The 21,247-nt window shown below is 43.7% G+C and overlaps 2 protein-coding genes across 4 annotated transcripts in view; both read right to left on the reverse strand.

The window, feature by feature from the left end:
• Positions 1 to 14,387, reverse strand: part of camsap2b (calmodulin regulated spectrin-associated protein family, member 2b) — a 30,811-nt gene extending 16,424 nt beyond the window's left edge. The window contains exons 1-4 of one of the 3 annotated variants that reach the window (XR_008832551.1): positions 13,745 to 14,387; positions 8,974 to 9,233; positions 1,826 to 1,993; positions 784 to 867 (exon numbers count right to left, since the gene is read on the reverse strand). Coding sequence is in view for 2 of the 3 variants with exons in the window: in XM_056420958.1 (XP_056276933.1) it covers positions 784 to 867; positions 1,826 to 1,993; positions 8,974 to 9,233; positions 13,745 to 13,883 (651 nt within the window). In the remaining variant the exon portion in view is untranslated. The remainder of the gene's footprint in view (positions 1 to 783; positions 868 to 1,825; positions 1,994 to 8,973; positions 9,234 to 13,744) is intronic. The other 2 variants (XM_056420958.1, XM_056420959.1) reach the window with 2 other exon arrangements.
• Positions 14,388 to 15,153: 766 nt separating this feature from the next.
• On the reverse strand, positions 15,154 to 18,855 carry ticam1 (TIR domain containing adaptor molecule 1). The gene is made up of 2 exons (XM_056420846.1): positions 18,289 to 18,855; positions 15,154 to 18,169 (listed from the first exon to the last, which is right to left on the reverse strand). The coding sequence occupies exon 2, from the start codon at positions 18,021 to 18,023 to the stop codon at positions 16,305 to 16,307; it is 1,719 nt and encodes a 572-aa protein (XP_056276821.1). The 5' UTR covers positions 18,024 to 18,169; positions 18,289 to 18,855; the 3' UTR covers positions 15,154 to 16,304.
• Between the last annotated feature and the right edge of the window lie 2,392 nt (positions 18,856 to 21,247).

Consider the following 21,247-nt stretch of genomic DNA (forward strand, 5'->3'; position numbering starts at 1 on the left):
TCACAAAAGGTCACTATTTAACAAGCTGTATCTGTCTCTGATTTATTTGTACACAGACAACACAACAACAACATCCAGCGCAGCAGCTTCCACGCAACTCCCACGCAACTTGACATTTTAACATTTTATGTAAATTAAACAATTAAACAAATTAAAAGTGTGAATGATTGAGCTTTAGAGGTGCTGGTAGGAGGAGTTCGGGCAGAAAAAAGCTGTTTCTGTAATGCCCTGTTCCGTTTCTCCTGTGTCTCCTCTGCCTCCTCTGTCTTGATTGTTTCATTCCCTTCACCTGCCCTCAGCCACTCCTCTGTCTCCTTGATTAGTTAATTCCCTTCACCTGCCCTCAGCCACTCCTGTCTCCCTGATTGTATCATGCCGTACACCTGTGTTTTCCCCGTATATATTGTGTCAGTCTTTTCTTGTCTCCTGTCGGTTTGTTGTCTTTATCTCTGTCTCATAGTGTCTCTGTTTTGATGTCTCACTCTCAGTCTTTGTTTGTATGGTGATTCCTAGTTTTTTTTGTAGCTGCTTTCGAGCCAGACTATTTACATTTGACTTTTTCCTGAAGTAAAGTGTTTTTTTGTTTCACTCAAACCTGGAGTCCAGCCTGTCTCTCTGCACCCGAGTTTCACCCCGTGACAAACCTGAGAGTTTCTTATTTTTTCATTTTTATGTGAAGCTAAGCTCGCTTTGTACTTCAAATGAAGACAATATTTTGAAATATTCACTTAAACACAATGTGAGTTGGATAACTGACGTGTATGAGTTTGTGTCTGTTCTTACTCTGTGTGTTGTGTTTGACTCCTGGAGGGAGGCCTCTCTCAGGTTTTGCTCTTCAAATAGGATGTCCCTCAGATGTTCATTCACCTGAAGAGAGAGACAGACAGGAGGAAAGAGGTCAAATTTCAGAGAAGCATTTTTCGTACACAGAGACTGAATTGTGAGTCTGATGGGATACAGTTTAACATGAGCACCTTGGCTTCAGTTACACATCAAAGACACATGTTTCATCACCACCTCTGCGCATGAGCCACTTAGGCTAAACATCAGTGTAACCTGATATACAGCTGACTTCCAACACACTGTAGCAAGACCTTTAAAGATGACTGATAATAGTATTTATTTCTGAAAAGACCACTGCTTTTCTTTCTGTTAAAGGTTCTGTACAAATGGTGATGCAACATTTTGGCTTGAGGATGCACATGGTCGCATCAGCCAATCCAAACCATGGCTGCTACGTCTCAGGGCTACACAGAGACAATGTGTGTGTTTCTGCAAATTAATTCTGCATTTGTACCTTCCTGTCGTTAGACTGAAAAAAGGAAAATCAATCACATGAGATTCTTCTACAGAAAAAATCAGCAATAATTGTACATTTAATTGACTAAATCATGCCTTGCTGGGGCTTGTTTAATTATTTTAAACTATGTAGAATTGGGGCAACTTTGAGCGTCAAAATTCCCTTAAAATATCCTGCAAGATCAGAAAAAGTAACTGGAATTAACTGTAGGATGAAGAAGATTCAAGCCTCAACTCAAAGCTTACAGCCCACTCCTGACTCTCCCAATCTGGCTTTAGCAGACCAAAGGAGTGTAGAGTCATCTCTTGGTACTTTATCTGGCATGAATATATGTGGTTAGTGCCAGTCAAACATATGACATTTTGAACCCGTGATGGAGGGATTGAGCGCTGACACACTGTGCAGCACCTCTTGTGTCTCTGTATCCGGAGTGAAACAGAGAACTGTGGGACACATTGGAAAAGGCACATGGATGTGTGCGGCTGTTGTACTTCTAAATGTGTGTGTGTGTGTGTGTGTGTGTACCTTGTTGATCCAAGTGGCGATTGCATCCTCGGTGTCATAAGGCAGCTCCTGGCTGTGTGAGGGTTCAGCGGAGGAGTACCTGTTGATGCAGGTCATGACTCTCTCCACACTCACCATCTCCACCGTGTACGCCATCATCAGGGTGTCAATGAGCGCCAGATGGGAACTCTGTAGAAACATAAGAGCGTGGCAAGGATTACCCTTCACTTTTCCAAAAGCATCACACTAAAGACCTGACTTATATATCCATTTGTGCTTCTTTTACTGCGGACCGATCAACAAAAGATTCCTTTAAAAAGAAAAGATGTGTTTGTATCAACCCTTTGGATTCAGCTCCATCTGAGTAAGGAACCCACACGAGGCCAAGAACAATGGCAAGTGGTCTCAGAGTTGAAAATATGACATTTGCTGTGTGAAAACACCAAATGTGTGTATTTTCAGAGAATTTGCCACACCGTTAATATTTTGGGGGCATTTTATGCCTTTTTTTAAAATTGAGTTTTAACTGACAGTAGAGAGATAACAAGATATAAGGGGGGGCGGGGGGGAGAGAGAGAAGAACAATATGCAACAGAGGTGTCCAATCACGCTGGCTTTGCTTCCTCAGATCAACAATGCCACTCTGCAAGTGTTTGCTATCTCAACAAGGACCTTGTGCCAGACACACTTTAGTTTGCTCAATGAGTAGTAGGTAGCAGGTCTCGGTTACTGTATCCACAGGAAATCTATCATGCTTCAACAGTTGTCATGTGATCAACTGAAGAAGTATTGTGGACACCAACACATATGAAGTGTATCTTCGGAGAATAGGCATTTATGATGTCGGTCCAACCCCTCCTAAAAGTCTGTTCATGTAACTTTGTTTAAAGTGCACACATTATCTGATCCATCCATCAACACGGACAGCACACAAAGCGTGACATTCTCCTGGCCTTTCTGATCCCATTCCAGGCCGGTCAGACCAACAGAACGCCCCTTCCCTTTCCTGTCACAGCACCAGGTCAGCTCAAAAACACTTACTGTGTCCTGTGTGTGCAACCGAACTGAACAAACACCCAAAGTCAGGTGCTCCGTATTCCAGGTGACTCAAGTAAGCGGGGCGACCGCGTCCCACAAGCACAGGCCTCTCTATTCATAACCACACAGCCTCTTGTACCAGCCAGTGTGACCACGTGTTTCCCCAAGAAACCAACAACTGATCCAGACTCAGGACTGCTGCTGGTGCTCGACGACTGCCAGTCCAAACAGACAGAGTGTGCCCAAGTCATTTGGCTATTAAAAACAAACTCCTCATGCAGAGGTTCTTCAATAAACTGGATTTGTGTGTCTGACCTCACAAAATATAGAGGATACAATCTTATCGTAAGCTTGTCAGCTGTTTGTCGACATGTATGCTGGCGGGCATACATGTAATACTGAATGCTACAGCTGAGGCGGATTAAATGGGTGGAGAGGATTGTTTGGATTGTAGCCTGATATTAAACTATGAAACAGTCTGCAGACACTTTTGAATTCCTGCATCTTCAGGATATTGCCAGATATTTGACATTGTCGCGCATTCTCATCCAGAGGTGCAGGAGCCGGTCCTGCTGACAGACGGACTCACAGGGAGACAGAAAGGAAGATAGACAGAGGGACGAGCCGAAGATCCCAAAAACATGATTTCCATGAAAACCCGCTGAGTTTTTTCTGTGATTGAAGCTTTTCTGAACTCATTTGCATAAGCCCCCCAAATCTTTTATGTCGTTAAGGAGCTTGACAAGGTGCCTGCACATGCATCTGTGTGTGTGTGTTCAGAGCACTAGATGAAGAAGCCACATGAATTTAAATGCTACTGACAAATCCTATTCTCAATTTGTGTTTTATTGGGATAAAAAAAAAAGCACATTAAAGCACAAAATATTAATCACAGTTTTGTATGCCTTTATAGTTATAGTCATTTTACAGTGTGTGTGTTTTGTACATTTATCAAATGACTATACACATTATTAGAGGGGGGAAGTTCTTTCTTTTTGCAGAGGGGAGGGTAGACTTCATTTCTGGGGGAGTAGTATCATAGAAGTACTGTGGAGTAATAGCAGCATGTAAAACCACAACTTGTTTTAAATGACTATTTGTGCACAGATTAAACTAACAAGAGCGTTATTAATAGGTAGCTTTTTAAGGAGCCAGTCGGCAGATTTAAACTTGGGATAGAGTCTGGCTTGTCGTTTCCCACAATTTCATTTGTTTAACATTTGCTAAGCTGGTAATTAAAATGCAGATATGAGTGGCATCAACCTTCTTATCTCACTCTGTGTGTATTTCCCAAAATGTGAGGCCAGTCCTTTTAATAACACTTTTTAAAAGTGAAACATGACATTTAGACTCAATCCTTTCCTTACAATCAAGTGAAAATAAAATGTGTTATTGCTCCCATTATTATTACTTGTAATATTATGATCTAAATGTCTTGACAAAAGGTCAGAGGACTGACATGTTTATGCTGCATCTACTGCATCTGTAAAATTGTGATTTTGACCACCTTATTGTTCCTCCCCGTGTTGTGTAGGTTTGACTGTGTCACCGTTTTAAATTAGGGCTGTGAAACAATTAAAATGTTTAATCGGGTTAATCACAGGTTTTTGTGGATTAATCATGATTAATCACATATTACCGATATTCTCGGTATATTTTGTGAGAACATAGAGATTTATGACAAAAGACGGATATATACATTTATACATTCTTCTATACAATGGTGCTGCAACTCAGCAGTTATTTAGCAGTTTTCTTCCATATGGAACATTAATACATCTTCATCCTAAACAGAATGTTTAACCCTCCTGTTAGCTTTCGGGTCAATTTGACCCCATTCAATGTTTAATGTCGGTGTTCTTTGGGGTCAATTTGACCTCAGGCTGTTTTTCACTGTGTCAAACATATAAGAAATATCAACTTTTTTATTTATTTAAAGGGCTATTTAGGTAGTCAACAAACAAACATAAAGTACCTCACACTTAAACTTGGGAAGCAATATTAATTCTAATAATTTTCTGGAGGTTTTAATTGCTTGGGTCAAATTGATCCCGAGGGTAAAATATGTTAGCAAATGTAAAGGTAACAGGAGGGTTAAACAGAGCATTTTTCTCTTGTTTGTCAACCATTAACTCCACCATGACACAATCTAAAGGCCTCTAGTCTTCCTCTAGCAGCTGCTGAGGCAAACTGACTGTGTGGGTTTTCTTCATGAACTGGGCCGTGATGAAAGGGACGGCGGGGACACCGCTGCAAAGCTGAAACCTCACCAGCCCGGACACGGGGACAGATTGACAAGTGACTTTTTTTTGCTCGGTCCCGATGCGCGCGCACGGAGCTCTGTGGCGCGAGACGGAGATCGATAAGTGTTAACGCAACGCGAAGAGACAGAAATGACATGCTGCTGTGGAGATACGATCAACAACAGACGTTTAGTTTAATAAAAGAACAAAGACGTGCTATAGAGAACATGTCAGGGGGCGGGCCAATCTTTTTAATGTCATGCGATCTACCGACACTACGCCGCGATCGACTGGCAGGTCGCGATCGACGTGTTGAGACCCTGATCTACAGGAAGTAAAAGTCGTCACAAGGTTTCCGTAGGTGAACCTGCGGAAGGATCATTACCGATGAACAGACCGTCTGCATGAGAGCGGACAGAGTTCAGATTGAAGTGGTGTATTGGAAGCTCATTTTGCAAGTGACTTTTTTTTCGTCCCGACGACCAACAACAGACGTATTGGAAGCTCATTCTGCGCATGCGTTAAATGCGTTATAAAAAAAATAACTAGTTAAACCTGTAATTGAATTAACTGAGTTAACGCGTTATTTTTCATAGCACTATTTTAAATATAACTTTGTATTCAGCGCTGACATACATGTGTGTATGTATGTGAGTGTGTGTATGCACATACGGGTTTATGCACGAGAGACAAAGAAGAAGACAGACAGACAGGCAGGCAGTTAGTCAGACAGACAGGTAGACAGACAGACAGGCAGACACTGCTTACATACTGTATATACAGACTATCTAAGGTAAATGAAAATACTACTGTTGACACTATCTCATGGATTTAAAAGCCATGTGCTGTCTATTAGCCCTCCACAAAGACCTTTGGTGTGTGTGTGTGGGTGTGTGTGTGTGTGTGTGTGTGTGCATGGAAGCAAGTCTAAACCACTAACGGTGACAGACGTGCCTTATAAGGCTGTGGAAATGGCAGCTGCTGGTCATAAAGAGCTGTAAAGAGCTGCAATGCTCACACATGCACACCCTCGGACAGGAGCATCAGTATTCATCACTACTGTTGTATGGCTGCATTAGTGTGTGTGTGTGTGTGTGTGTGTGTGTGTGTGTCAGTGTCTGCGCGCCCTTGATCAAAGGCATCTCTAGGAAAGCACAATACAGCTGAGCAAACAGAAAATCAAAGTAGCCTCTTCCTCCACAAACATCACAAGGCAGCAGGGACGGACTGAGAAGGACCTCCATCTGAGCCACACACGTGTTTTACTGAGCAACTTTACACCTCCATGTCCGGCCCATTTGAGATGTGAGTGTGTAACTGCCACTAAAAATGACCGCTGTTGCTATCTCTCTCTCTCTCTCACACACCCACACACACGTCCATAAAATCCTACTATTTGGAAGGAGGCTTTTAGTCGAGGTTACACGTCCCTCTGCAGGAACATTTAATTACTCCGTCACTTTCTCCTCTTAGCGTGGGCGAGGCAGAAGAAAAGTCGGAGAGAAACATGAAAGTAAAGCTCGACAAGGACACACAGGTCTTGTGCACACTGCTGATGGTCTGACGGCTCTTTGGAGGTGTGCTGCGCATGTGTGTGTATTGCGTGTGTGTGTGTGTGTGTGTGTGGGTGGGTGGGGGGTGGCTCTCATTTGTGCACCAGACATGCTTTAACTCACTGTGAGACCCCACCCACAGTGCTGCAGTGGTGCACATCACTTCTTCCCTCCTTCCCTCTCCTAAACCCTCCCTGCACTTCATGTACTCGCCTCTTGTCCTCTCCCGTCATCTCCTCTCTCCTCTCTCCTTTCTCCTCTTTCCAGATGGCCAGATTAACACTGGGCCTTTTCCATTCGTCCTCTGGCACACACATGTCGTCCCGCCCGCCAAAAAGGCAATAATTTACCCGTCCCTGTCCTCCATCTTTCCTTCCCTCCTTTCCACAGCTCTTCCCCCCCCCCCTTTCCAGTCGTCCTCTTGTGGACTTCCACATCCACCTTTCCTCTCTTGCTCTACTTTCCTACTTCCTCCTGGTTCCCAGCCAAATAGCAGTCCCCTAAATTCCATCTTCCCTCTGTTCCCTCCTTCTCTTTCTCTAGCCATTCGCCCTCTGACAGTCTGCCACGCTCCTCCTCCTTCTCCCTGACATGAGTTATTCTTCTGTTGCACAGTATTTGGAAAACCATGAGGTCATCCTTTTCGCTGCAGATATACCGTAACCCAAAATGAAAAGCCTCGACTTCAGCCTGACTGAAATTAGCCTGCTGAGTCCGCACATACACTCACAGGCAGTGTGTCTACTTTGCAGAGGCAATCTAGTGAAGCACAAAGGAGACAGAGAAACAACAAGGATGGACAGATTAACGGCTGTTTCACAAATAAAAGGGTCAATAGTCATAGGGAGTGCATTTATCTACTTAACCCTCTCACTTAAACTGTACACTAAATCAGCCGCCGTGCACACTGACTCACCGGAGGGATATATAGGTGCACTTTTATAGTCGAGAAAGAACATGGGATCATTAGGCGCTGCATGTTATCCCCGCACATCATTCCCACCTTCCCAACATTCTCAATCAATGAGTGATGTAGTGAGCACCAGCAGCCGTAAAAATTAAAATGCCCTTGACTCGTAAAAAGGGAAACCACAAGCAGAGGGCGAATAAAATACCGGCTATAACCTGAGAGAGAGAAACATTAGTGGGCACTAAGCTTCGATTAAATATTCCGTGGATAACAAAGTCCCGGGTTCATTTAATCCACACAGATCAGAGTCGGGATCAGACAGGGGTCGAGGTAGGAAAGGATAATTTAAAAAAAGACCTTGACAAAGGGAGAGAGATGGAGAGAGACCGTTCCTCTACTTTGCAGAGGCAATCAGAGAGTTGAGGAAAGAAACAGTAAAACACACAGGGAGTGAGCGGGAGAGGGAGGGAGGGGAGAGAGAGAGGGTGCACTGCAATGCAGACACCTTTCGGCGTCAGGCGAGGTGCCCGGTCTCCAGCCATGCGTGTGCTAGCAGCGTGTCAGGATCTGCTGCTACAGTCTCAGCCTTCTTTGACTGAAACGCCATCAAGGAACGTCACAAGAGAATCAAATGAATCCTGTTCTGGAGCTTAAACGATGAGCTAATCCATTCATTGGCCAATCAACAAGGAATTATCGATAGTTAATGATCATTTTCTCAGGCAAGAAATTCCCCGAATGAGTTTCTTCCAGCCTGGTGTGAGGACGTTCTGCTTGTCTTTGTTTAATATCATCGTAAACTGATTGTCTTTGTGTTTTGGACTGTCGCTTGGACAAAATTAGCAATATAAATGTATTACTTTGTCATTTGTATTACATTTTCTGATATTCTATCGACAAACAATCGAATCTCCATTAGTCAAGCATTTTCTTATTAAGATCAATCAATGATGAAAATAATTCCTCCATCCAGTACTCCACACAGGACTGACAGCGTCGAGCAGAATACATAAGGCATGCTCGCCCGGAGCCATCCAACGACAGACAACGACCAGTGAGTAATGCGTCATTATCGGCTGGTTTTCTCAACAGGACAGATCTTGGACGGTCCAACAGTTGGACACATGGAGCCTCACACTCAAACACACTACCATATAACCCGTTACATCTACATTTTATAGGCAATTAATCAACTTGAATCCTTGTGTGTAGCTCCGGTTTACATGCTTACACACGTGTGAGAACACGTGTGAGTTTGCAAATGAACAGATTGCGATCTAAACTCAGTGATCCCATTTCACACCTCACATCACCACGGTTACTGAGATATATGCGTTTTTAAGTGTGAACTCAAAATACGATGCAGACAAAAAGATGAATTCCAGACTGAACTGTGAAATGTACAACCGGCAGCGATGCACTGACCATGTGTATCGGCGTGCCGGTCAGCTCTCGCTCAGTGACCAGTCGGTCCTTGTCGGTGACGTACAGGCCTTTCTGGGCCAGCGCCTGGATGACGGCGTTGTGCCCCAGTAACGGTTTGACAGCATCACTGCGGAGGATCAGGCTTCCCGCCCGGCAGTAGAGCTCTGCGGACTGGAGCAGGCAGGCCATCGGGGGCTTCAGGTGCTCCTGGTTGTACTGGTCCCGGTATAATGGCTGAGCCAGCTCTTCTGGTACGGCATCTGGGCAGAGAAAAGACACAGACAGATAATCTTGATCAATATGCTTCTCCTGTCCTCCTGAGACACCACCATCAACAGAGACGCCAATACTGGATGCATGCAGGCAGTAAAAAAGCTATTTTACTGTCTTGTTGTTACTATGGCTACATACATTTAAGCTCAGAGCCTCGCCTCCAGGGCCAGAACCAGCTCAGGGCTGGTACAATATAATCACACACACACAGAGAAAAGATGGTGGACACCACAAAACCTCATGAACATCATGAGTGAAAAGTATATTTTCACTCAAACTAAAGAGGGGAACGAGACAATCTTCAGGCAGAGAGACGTTTCACCGTCGTGTACGTTTGCTGGTGCTTATCTCCCTGAAGATCCACACGGGACATCGTGTGAGCACTAAGCAGCAGTGTGTGTGTGGGTCGCAATGTGTGCAGGTGGAAGTGTACGTTGCAAAGCACGGAGCACTTTCTAATCGAGTTCCCCCATACAGTAAATCTGATTTGAGGAAAATAGCTGAACACACACAACCGCACACAGCTACACTTCCAGGACTCACTCGCTCCTTCCTTCCTTCCTTCCATACCGGCCATGTTGATGTAAACCACATGTTGTGACTCAAAGTTGTACACTACGAGCCATCAAGCTGTCACTAAATAACACACATCTATTTATATCTATGCACCTATATCCCAAGTGTGTCTGGCAAGTAAAGGAATGTTTGTGTGTGTGTGTGTAGGGGCGGGGGGGGACACACACTTGTAAACACTGCATGCTCCAGTGCGTGTGTATTCTTGGTGTGTGGGGTCATTTCCTCTCTGCTTGCCTCTGAATCACACCGAAGGAAGCCAAGGATATCAAAGGAATGTATCGCAAAGATACAGCTTTCTACTCGTTAATCCTCCAAAATAACAAAAATGCAGAAACAAAAGATCTCAGCGTAATATAATGTAACATTTATAATCCAGTAAGCTTGTGATCAAACATCTGCAGTTTTCCAGTGGCTGTGGTTAGTGCCGCTCTCCCATGCGACAGCTCCGGGTGATGAAAAGAAGTATTTAAAGCAACAGGCCGATGTGAACCCACATCAACACCGACTTCAGGACAAGGCTTCTAGTCACAACTATTACCTTGATGCTACTTTGGTTAGAATGTCCATAAAGCTGATTAATATTGGAGCTGTACTTAAAATAAACTCTCAGAATACAAATGTGGTTCATAAAACCACATTTGTGTTAAGAAATTATGTTTCTTTGTTAGAGAAGGTTACCGTAGTTACAGCAGACTCTGAACATCATCAAAGACAAAAGCTTTGTTTTGAGATGATGGCAGTTTTCACTTGAAAGGGTTTAACGACCTTTAAACTTCAAGGTTAATACAAATCCTTTCAAGAACATTAAAAGAAGAGCAGGCTACAACAGCACGGATAACAAGTTGTTCTAGATTTCATTAAAAATCTGCCTCGTCAAGTAAAACCCCCTCTGCTTTGTGTTGACCACCAAAGAGGAAACAGGAAGTAGCTGCCACAGGAAGGCCAGGCACGGAGAAGACTGCTCCCCCGGAGACCCCCGAGATCACAGCTCAGCATACTCAACGTCACGGTCAGCAGTGTTTATCTCTGCTGGCGAGCTGCTCTTTGTTAAAAAAACAAACAGATTCAGTTCGTGATCGCCATTCTAGTTATTATTTTAATTTTATTTTACAGGGATTTATATATAACTTCATTAGCTTCGGTTCGTGTTGTAAGTACGTGGTGTTGCCTCGCCGTTCATTTGAGATTGTGCTGAACTCCCACGTCATACAGATTAGCATCACGTGACACTAAAACAAATACTTTAAACCTACATTAACACATGTGTTGAGCCATTTGGGAGCAGCTAAAACCAGCTGTGAATGCAACACTGACAGAGTATACCATACAGAAATATAACACGGCCAACAGTTGCCAATTTAAACATCTTAAAGTTATGGAGCAACACTATAACGAGTCCAATATTCAGTCTCTTTAGCTCTGTTTTTCTCCTCAGTGAAATCTCGAGCTCTTCAGCCGCTAAATGCTCCCCTATGTTCACCAAAAAGAGGGAACGTTCCCTTCTGCCGCCTGAGCTGCAGGACGGATGTCAATGTAAAGGATCCTTTGGAGCATTTTGCAGCACGATGGCTGGTGGCAAACATGTCCAAGCACCGGATAGGTCTGAGATTCTTCTTGTTTTAAAGCAGCGCAATGTATGAAACACAAAGGAACAACTCATGAGAACGCCTCCACAGCTGTGAGCTAATCAAAGCCTTGAACCCCTCCATTAAGGGAAGGCGGAGGCATGTCTTCATTCAAGTCAATCATCTGATTTAATTGACCAGTCCCTCGCAGCTTTAGAAGCATCATTCCACCACGACTGGACAGAATATTCTCTTGGCTCTCCGTGGCGACTCTTCTTTATTTTAAAATATACAAATGGAGTTGAAGAATTGCCTTTCCAGCCATGAGCTGAATAAAAGGTGAGTGTTGGTTTCGTCACTGCCGAGGTCTGAGTGACACAGCAGAATCATTGAGGAGTCTGTTCTGCAGATCATTTGATATTATTTACCCTTTGCAGTTAAACCAGGATCTGCTGAACACACACACACACACACACACACGCATGCTGAGAGTGGGGCTATTCAGTGAAGAAGGAGGCATCTTGTGTTCCACAGATAAATATTTTTTTAACTTAATATTTGCGTATTTATAGAGTGTGGACTTCTCAATCAGAGAGAGGGCAAAGATGTGATTATAAACAATATTTAACAAGTTATTTTATGGTAACAGGCAGAAGTAAAGAGTAGTTGTATATAGTGAGGTACCTGAAGGCCAGCACTTAAGCACTGTTGTTAAAATCTGAGGCGGCCATTGTTGAGGCCAACATGGAGACACATCTGGACATAAGTGTGGGGACAGGAAAGCTGTGCATACGCACCAACTCACAAACCTCCACGTGCTCACAGGTGCTTTGTTTCAGGATGTCAGTCCACATCTTTACAAAGCATCTTCAAAATAATACATTTTCTTTGTCTTTCTTCTGATTTTTAACTGTGGGGTTTGTTGTGCTTGTTTTTATGAATAATTCTCTGTCTCCTCCCCTCTTCTTCTTTCAGCCAATGTTTGTTTTGAAAAGTGCCGTTTGAATATTTGACTCCCTCGCTCTATGTTCATCCGTCCAAACTAGGCCACACGAGGCTCTTGAGGACGGGTTATGAAGTGGGCCGGGAGCATAAAGCGTGTCACCAGAGGGAAGGGGGACAACAAGGTGGCGGCAGCAGTGTGAGCAGCAACGTCTCGGTGTCCTCCAGCTTGTGTGTCTCGATGACGTGTCTCTGCTCTCAGGTGGTGGGATCCAGCTCTCTCTGCGCCTGTGTGGGCCCTCTGAGATGCAGAGTGCTGTACATTAAAAGCATTGGTGAGGAGCTGGAGTAAACCTCGGGGCTGAGAGCTGGCTGGCATTACTCACACAGGACAGGAGACGGGCCGGAGCTTGGCTACGTGTCGTCACGTGTGAGGAGGATTTACTGACACCCATACAGTATGTGTATGCAAACATCAGCAGTATTACACACACAACACAACAGTGTGTTGTCGTTAAGCTGTTCTGTAAAGCTATATTACTGCTTAGAAAAGAACGAGTTAGTCAATTATTCAATGACCTCGTCAACAGAAAATTAACTGCTAACTTTTTGGATAATCAAAGTGTGATGAGCACCAATTAATATTTTGATCAGATTTTTTAGAACATTTGGATTGGCTGCATGAAAACCAGTGCCAGTGGTTTTATCCCAGAAGCCATCGGACTTCTAAACAATCAGAGTTTACGAAACAGACACGTTTACTGTCCGCGTAGATTGGCAAATGCATTTGCACTTTTTAAAACTGTTTGTTGTGTGTGTGAGTGAATGTTTGTGTGCAGCGGTGTGCGTTTGCGAACGTGCTCGCTTCCAAAAATGCATCCAGATGCAGTGACGTCTCGGACATTGCTCACGTTACAACACAGAGGTGGAGTCTATGCATCTGTTCATCAGCCTCCAACCACTGAAGGATAAAGATGTGTAGCCACAGTGTTATATCATGGCATGAGGCAGGCAACAGGTCGGATCAATGGCCTGTGCCATGATGAACTCATGCAGCTCGTTTGACTCATGGAGCTAGATAACAAAAATATGAAAACACACCCACTGACCTTGAATACTATTTAGTTTACCTCAGTTTGATATGACTCACTTAAAGGATGAATATGACTAATGTTATTCTGTTTTTGGAGAACAACTAAATATGTAATTGCTGCTGTATTTATAGAATAAAAAGAGAGGAAATATTTCGGTTTCTATCTTTAACAACAAGGGGAGGAACATTGAAGGAGTTGATCTGGGTCTGACTGCGAGTGTCTGGTTAGAGGCTGATGTTTACTCAATAGCCCCATTGGTCCATCACCACATCTGTCCGCATCGCGATGTCTGACGATAAAGCACGAAGAGGCGCCACCTACCCGAGCCGAACGCCTTGGCCACCAGCCACGTCAGGCTGCACGAGACCTTGGCCCTGGTGAAGTCGTAGTGGTCGAAGCTCTTGACCGCAGGGACGATGAAGGTCCGACTCATCCCTGCGTCTTCTGCAGCATCTCCCATGTTCTCTCTCTCTCTCTCTCTCTCTCTCTCTCTCTCGGCAGCTGGAGGATCAGTCAGCCAGAGGAACTCCTCCTGACTGCGGATGACATCCCGTCCGAAAGAAATTCGATGCAGAGAAATTTCCCCTTCTCCTCAAAAAAAAAATATGCGCGTGTGTGGGGGGAGGAGAAGAAGAACAAAACATTGCCCGTGGCCTGGTTGTTGGAGAGCACGACGCGTTGGGTAGCATCGGGCGCTCCTGGCTTTACGCGTCCGCGCTACGTCCCGGTGGCGTCCTTTAACCCTGAAGGCACAGCGCGTTCAGCAGCGGGGTTTCTGAAGAGTTCCTCCATTCCCTGGCATCATTATTCTCCTCGGGTTGTCCGACATAACGGAGCAGCCGTGCGGCAGAGGAGGAGAGCTGCGGGCCGCGTCACACGTTAACTAAAGCCTCTGTTGGTGTCCATGTTGTTCTCCTCTCCTTTTTTCCAACTGTTTTCCTCTCTCTCTCTATCACTGCGCGGCGTCTGCTCTGCGCTTTTCCTGCGGCACTGATAGGAGGATAGAGCGCACTGCGCATGCGCGATCCACCCACCCAGTCCATTCAGTCTTGACAGGAGTCATCATATAGAAACACAGACCATGGTGGAGTTAACATAAGAAACACAAACCAAGGTGGAGTTAACCGGCTGAATGGATTCTGACTGAATCCCAACTGCTCTTTCAAAGGATTAAGGAAGAAATACACTATAATAATAATAACTTTATTAAATAGCACCTATCAAAACAGAGTTTACAAAGTGCTCGACAGAGAATCAAGGCAAAACAAATAGAATGGTAAGATACAAATATAAAATAAAAAACAGGCGAACTAAATTAGGGGAACCAAAGAACTGCATAAAAGGATTGAAAGAAAATCTTATTTACCTCTCCAATTCTGAAGGTATGAATAATTATAATATATAGAAGGCAGCATGTCTCCAAACTGTCAATATTTTATTACAATTTTTTTTTAAATTACAGCTGAGCTTGTCCCGTTTTTTTACAATATTTAAAGTCTTAGAAAGGTTATGCATCAGGTTTAAAGAAGTCATCACACTCTTTTGGGCCGGAGACAAAATGGTGAAGGGATGGCAGCCACAGGGGAATGTGCACACACTGAACGTCCTGCACCTGGATAACTGAGTTTAGGCTGAATTGACTGTGACACACACACACACACACACACACACACACACAGTTCTTTCTGACAGTTAAATTAACAACATTAAAATACACTTAATCCCTGAAATAGTGTTTGCTGGTAATTTATTGTTGTGGAACCAAGAACATTTTATTTTAGTACGTGATTTATGGCGTAGTTTAGCCCCATTCTCCATATGGGTCGAGACAATAACAATTAGAACTAGAATGGGCACTCGGTAGAGCGCATACTTTCGCATATCAAAAGGTTGGGCATTGAATTATGCACATTTTGGCATTAGTTGCATGCCAATTGGATAGAAATTGACCGCGCTATGGTAAAAAGAAGATTTTGACCTATCCACGACCTTGACCTTTGACCCGATTGATCCCAAAATCTAAACAAATGGTCCCCGGATAATAACCAATCATCCCACCAAATGTCATGCGATTCAAGAGGATGTTGACCTTTTCATGACCTTGACCTTGTTCCTTTGACCCGATCGATCCCAAAATCTAATCAAATGGTCCCCGGATAATAACCAATCATCCCACCAAATTTCATGCAATTCGGTTTAAAACTTTTTTTGTTATGCGAATAACACGCATACAAATAAATAAATAAATAAATAAATACACGCCGATCAAAACATAACCTTCCGCATTTTCAATGCAAAGGTAATTAAAATGTAGTTATAAAACACTTTGAAAAACAAGGTTACAAAGAGCATCAGAAAACACATGAGGAAAAAACTGCCAACGCACAATGATTTAAATATGCATGCACACACACACAAACACTTGAAATACTGATATGCAAAATCAAGAATTTATTTAATCTCTTTTAGCTCTCAGATACCAGAATAGTAAGTGTTGTTGGAGGACCCTGGCTCTGTAGACCCCGTGAAGGCCAATGAGTGTGGAACAGCATTGCCCCCTAGCGTCTCCAGTGGGTTCATACAGCAGAAGAGATCTGGACGTGTGCAGCACACATTGGTCAGTAGGTGGCAGTCCTCTGTTAAATATCTACAACTATTGTTCTGCTCTTTTTACAGCATCCTAAGATATCATTAAAACAGCACTTAGTTGCTCTTTGGAACATTTTATTGAAACTCCTTTCACCAACCAGTTTAAACACAATCTGCATGTGTGAACAGCTCTGACATTGCAGTGTTCAGACAGTAAACAGGACTATTCTTCTCATTTTCTACGAATACTTTGACGACACAATAATTGTTCCCCCCACTCCCATCTTTAAGGTTATTGCTCCTCTTCTGAATCAACTTTGTCTGCATCTCCACCCAAATCCACAGTCAGTGTAGAGTTGTTACCAATCAAAACGCAGTTAGCATTTACAATGTTAATATTTGTTGGTTGTTGTTGTTGACACTGAATCCTGCCATCACTAACGTCTTGTTTTCTTTGCAAAAGAAGCCTCAGGGTCTCTTCCTCCAACTCCGCTGCACACTCTTTGATCTGCTGCTTCAGTCTCACCTGTCGCTCCCTCTCCCTTTTCTCTTTTTGCTCCACGTTCCACATTTTCCTCTGGTTTTTAATCTTCACTGGAGAGAATACATGTTTTAGTTTCCTCTCAGAGATCTGGTTCTCCCTGAGTGTAATTATTGTTTGCACAACCATAGGGATGTCTTTTTTGGGCATGCAGTTCTCAAGTGGCATAAGAGGGATAACGGTGTTGTACTTGTGTGTCTTGTTTATGGAGTTGATAAGGGCAGAGTCTGTCTCCAGATCCAGCATGCGAGTGTTGAAGTTGCAGGTGAGCAGCAGAAAAGTGAAGGCCGAGTTGTTGATGGCATCCGCTAGACACCTCAGGGTGCTCTTCCCAGGGAGAGCAAAGTCCCCAGAAAAAGTTGCACCATCACTACCAATGACCGCCTGTATTTTCTCCCTGATGCTCTCAGCCATATCTTCATCCTCCGGTGCGTGCAAGATAACAAATGCATAAAAGATGGCCTCTTCCTCCTCTTCTGCATCTTCACTGTCATGCATGTCATTTGTAGCAGACATCATGGGTGGAACAATGCGTGTTGCAGAAGGTAGTGCAACGGTTGGTTTGGGGGTTTGGTTCGGGGTCTTATCATCAGCAAGAAGACTGTCCGACTGACTTCCCTCTGCAGGGGAGGTTTCATCCATCTTTGAGTGTTGCGCTGAATCAGACAAAGGAGGTTGACTGGATGGAAGTGCATCTTTTGTTTCACATTTGCTCAGAAGGGCGGGTTCGGATTTCACAGATGTTTCTGGAGTTACTTCAACATCTTCAAATAAGTCTGTTGGAGGTATACTTATCTCCAGATGAGTAGGGTATGAGGGCATTGAAGAGGGCACCAGCAGCGAGCTGGGCAGGCTGTGATCGCTCTCCGACACATCTTGAGACGGGGTAACTTTTAAAGTGTTGATTCTTTCATCCAGGCTGCTCAGAGGATCATGGCGAGGCCCTGACTTGAGATCGCTTGAGGAGCACGCCCACTCTGCAAAGTGAGGTCCACAGACAACGTTCGCTTCCTCTGTGAGATGATCATACTCCAATTTCTCACAACTGCTTGCTCTCTGGTTGTCACTGGAAAGGGCTCTGCTGTACGCCAGATTTCTCAGAAATGGATGGCACAGCTCCTGTTCGGACAAAACCTTGAAAACACGAGCCAACAGTGCAAAAGATTCCCCTGCAAGCTCAGGACAGTGACCGCAGTGAACGGCAAAGTCGTCTAATTTGCCTCCACTCATCTGCCACTTTTCAGCGAGATGGGTAGCGAGGTAGTTGTCTTTCAGCCTCTGCAGTTTGTCCAGGGCACGTTCCTCCTGCTTGAGAATAATCAGACTCAAGGCGTGTATGATCTGATCTTCAGGAGAGTCACCCAGCTGGAATGTCAAGCTCAGCAGCCGCTCCGGAAGAGTTTTAACGAGTATGCCGAAGACGTCTTTCAGTCCCGTCCCCTGGTGGTTTTCTTGAACTCTGTGGCTCATTTTTGATTTATCGTGCTCCTCAACCTTCAGTCTATAAGAGAAGCTCACAGGATCACACGCAATTTTCCGATATTTTCTTCCTCATTTCTTCTAAAAATTTGAATTGTTGAAGAAAGAGGTGCACAATGTTATGGACATTCTTCTTTCTGCAAAGAGATCAAATCACTCATAAATAAGTAGCTCACATGACATTGAGTAGATCAAACTTGATCCACCAAGATTAAACTGACAGTAAAATAATCATAAACTTTATGACATAACTCACCTGCAGGGAGTCCAAGGATCCATAACGATGAATTGAGTCAGTGTGTGTTTCCAGTTCAAACAAGGAAGTTACTCAGAATATCTTTTCCAGTTCAGTTCGACCAGTAGAAATCTCTTCCCTGTGAACAGGAAGCTCTGAGTGCATATTTGAGGTTGACCACAGAACACCCCCGGGGAGTCTCTGCGAACTTTTGAGATCAACTTCATATGTGACCGAACGGGTGTAGACCTCTGTTAGCTTGAAATGTTTTCCACAACAGACCGATGATGTCACAAGTTGTGAAGTATGGAAGCTCATGAAGGACAAAAGACAAAAGCAGGAAGTAGGGAAAAAGATACTTTTCCCTCCAAATAAATGTTTCCTTTTACGTTTAGTAACTTTATTATCTCCTATAGTTTGTCTATAGTGCAGATGTCCTTACGACATACATACTGTTGCATGCAGAATGCATAATGTTGAGATATACTAGTACTTGATCGCAACGTGGCACTTTGAACTTTGACCCTCTTGCTCATATATCCGCTCTGCAGACGGTTGTGGGTCAGAATAGCCACAAAAGCGTGCTGTCGGTATCCTGCAGACTGTGACCGGATGCAGTACGACATTCCGGTATTTTTGGCATGCTGCATTACACATCCAATGTTCTGGGACATGCTACATCTTTTTCTGGCATACAAATCGACTGTAGTAGCCTATGGGAATTGGAACTCATTGATAGTTCTCCAAATAAATTGCAACATCGTTAACAGACGCTTTAAATAATATAAACATTCGCCAGAATTGCGATTCACGTCTACATTATGCACTTTGTGACTGTCACTCACCTTTGTATGATCAGATTGTTCCAACATGGCCAAACTTTGTAATGAGTGCGGAAGTTACTTTTGCTCCTCGTGCACAATGGGCGCAGAGGAGAGAGGAATTCAGGCTCCCCCCCCCCCCTCCCTCTGTGCTGAGAGGCAAGTGTATTTTTATCCACGGAGGAAACCTCCAACCCTGTATTTACAGGGGTGGGGTCACACCACGCACCGTGCAAGCCAGCATCAAGTCCCTCACTGCAGTGCAGACAGAGAGCCTCTCTGTTCTTAACGCTGAGTGCAGTGTGTGGGACCACTTCTGATTGATCACAGTAACTCCATAGGAGGTTTGGGTCCTATGTGTATTGTGGCTTATTTATGTCGTGAATATACAAGATACAGCATCTCCATTCAGTTGAGTTATATAGTGAATACCTTCATGACCATAACTCTCTTGTTTTAAACTTACCCCCATAATAGTGAATAGTATTCCAACTAAGGGACTGCATGCTCACTAGAGAAGAAGGCGGTGGGGGGTCTGAAAAGAGTTTGGCTAAAGGGATAATAGTAATGGCATTTTCTCTTCATCTATAACAAGGGGTGTAATTATTGGGGGTCGGGACTGTTTCTTTTGTGGGAAATAAATACCTCTTTGTTTTTATTCCACTCAGTATCATATCTAAACCACAGAGATTCTACCGTGCTGAAAGGGTGAGCAGCTTTCAGCGCATATTGTGTCACTGCTCTAACCCCACTGACTCATGTTTCCTTTTGCTGCGAGGGAAAAACTGAGTTTGCTCCTCGCTGGGGGGCTGTGCTACATTCTGCATGCACGATGCACTTAACATTAACGTGAAATGGTTGTCGCCCCGCTACAAGGTCAGAGGATCAGACGGTGTCACACTGGCACTGTCATTTTCAGGTTATCAAAAATGCAATAAGCTCTTACTTAAAGGACTATAGATTCATATTTTAACACGCGGGATATGTTGGCCCCTTTGTTGTTGTGTGTGAAATATTGTCCAGAAAAATATTGCATTTAGCAGATTCCTTTATTGACGTCCGTCCATGAGTTTAAGTTAAAGCGGTGTGCATATATTCAGGCAGTCAGTGTTGTTAACAACCCGGTTGTTGATTTAACGTGTGTATGTGTACGTCACATAAATAGGTGTCTGTAGTTTCAAAAAGAGACATAAAGGATCATCTAACAGAGATTGTGGGGGAAAGATTTGATAAAGGATTCGTTAACCATGGAGTTTAATGCATCTGGTGATTTTATCAACCTGGAACCAGATCAAAAATGGAGTCAGAACCCGTACAATCCGACATACTACTTAACATACACAAAAAATATCATCTGATCGAACTAATATTTATTCTTTATATCTGAAATCGGCAGTCGGGTTTAAAGTATTATAGCACGCAGTCCCAAATGGCCTTAAAAAGAAGAATACTAAAAATGTTGGGATGAATTTAAATATGTTTGAAATAGGATACATAATTAAACGGTTACTGATTAAAAACGGTTCCATATTGTGTTGTTTTTTTATGTATTGAGGAGAATGTTGATGCAGTGTTTAAGTTAATAAAAGGGTGAAAATTAATATAAATATATTTTTTAAAGTGGAACATAAGATACAGACCATTCCCCATCAAAGTAACTTTTGTGCGGTCTCTAACATGGAAGCATTTGAGAAAAAAACCAAAGCGCACACACATTCACACAGCCTCAGGATCATCCTCAGTTCGTTACATCACGGACTGCCAAACGTCCATCTTTATTGAGGTCAGTTCTTTTAACAAGAAACACGCTCTCCCAGCAGCTGTGTTCGTCAGCCTGGCGGTAAATTTGCCTTCACCTCGAAGCAAAATATATAGTAAGAGGCTCTGTCAGTTCTGCAACTCATGACTTTGGACAGCTCCGGTAATGCTGTTTGGAACAAATGCATTCTGACCTCAGCTTGTTTTAGAAGTTGAAACAGTACGTTGCTTCAACACAAACACATGCAACTTTACGGGGTTTATTACCATGAACCGAAATGCACAGATGTGGGTGTCTGTGCGTTTGTGTGTGTGGTTCCTGGCCGTGGGAGAGAGCCCGGAGGGAAACATAGAGGGGTCACATATAAGAGGCTTTAGGGCACGCAAGTGAAAAGGAGGCC

The sequence above is a fragment of the Pseudoliparis swirei genome, chromosome 8 (assembly GCF_029220125.1).
Source record: "Pseudoliparis swirei isolate HS2019 ecotype Mariana Trench chromosome 8, NWPU_hadal_v1, whole genome shotgun sequence".
Classification (NCBI taxonomy): domain Eukaryota; kingdom Metazoa; phylum Chordata; class Actinopteri; order Perciformes; family Liparidae; genus Pseudoliparis; species Pseudoliparis swirei.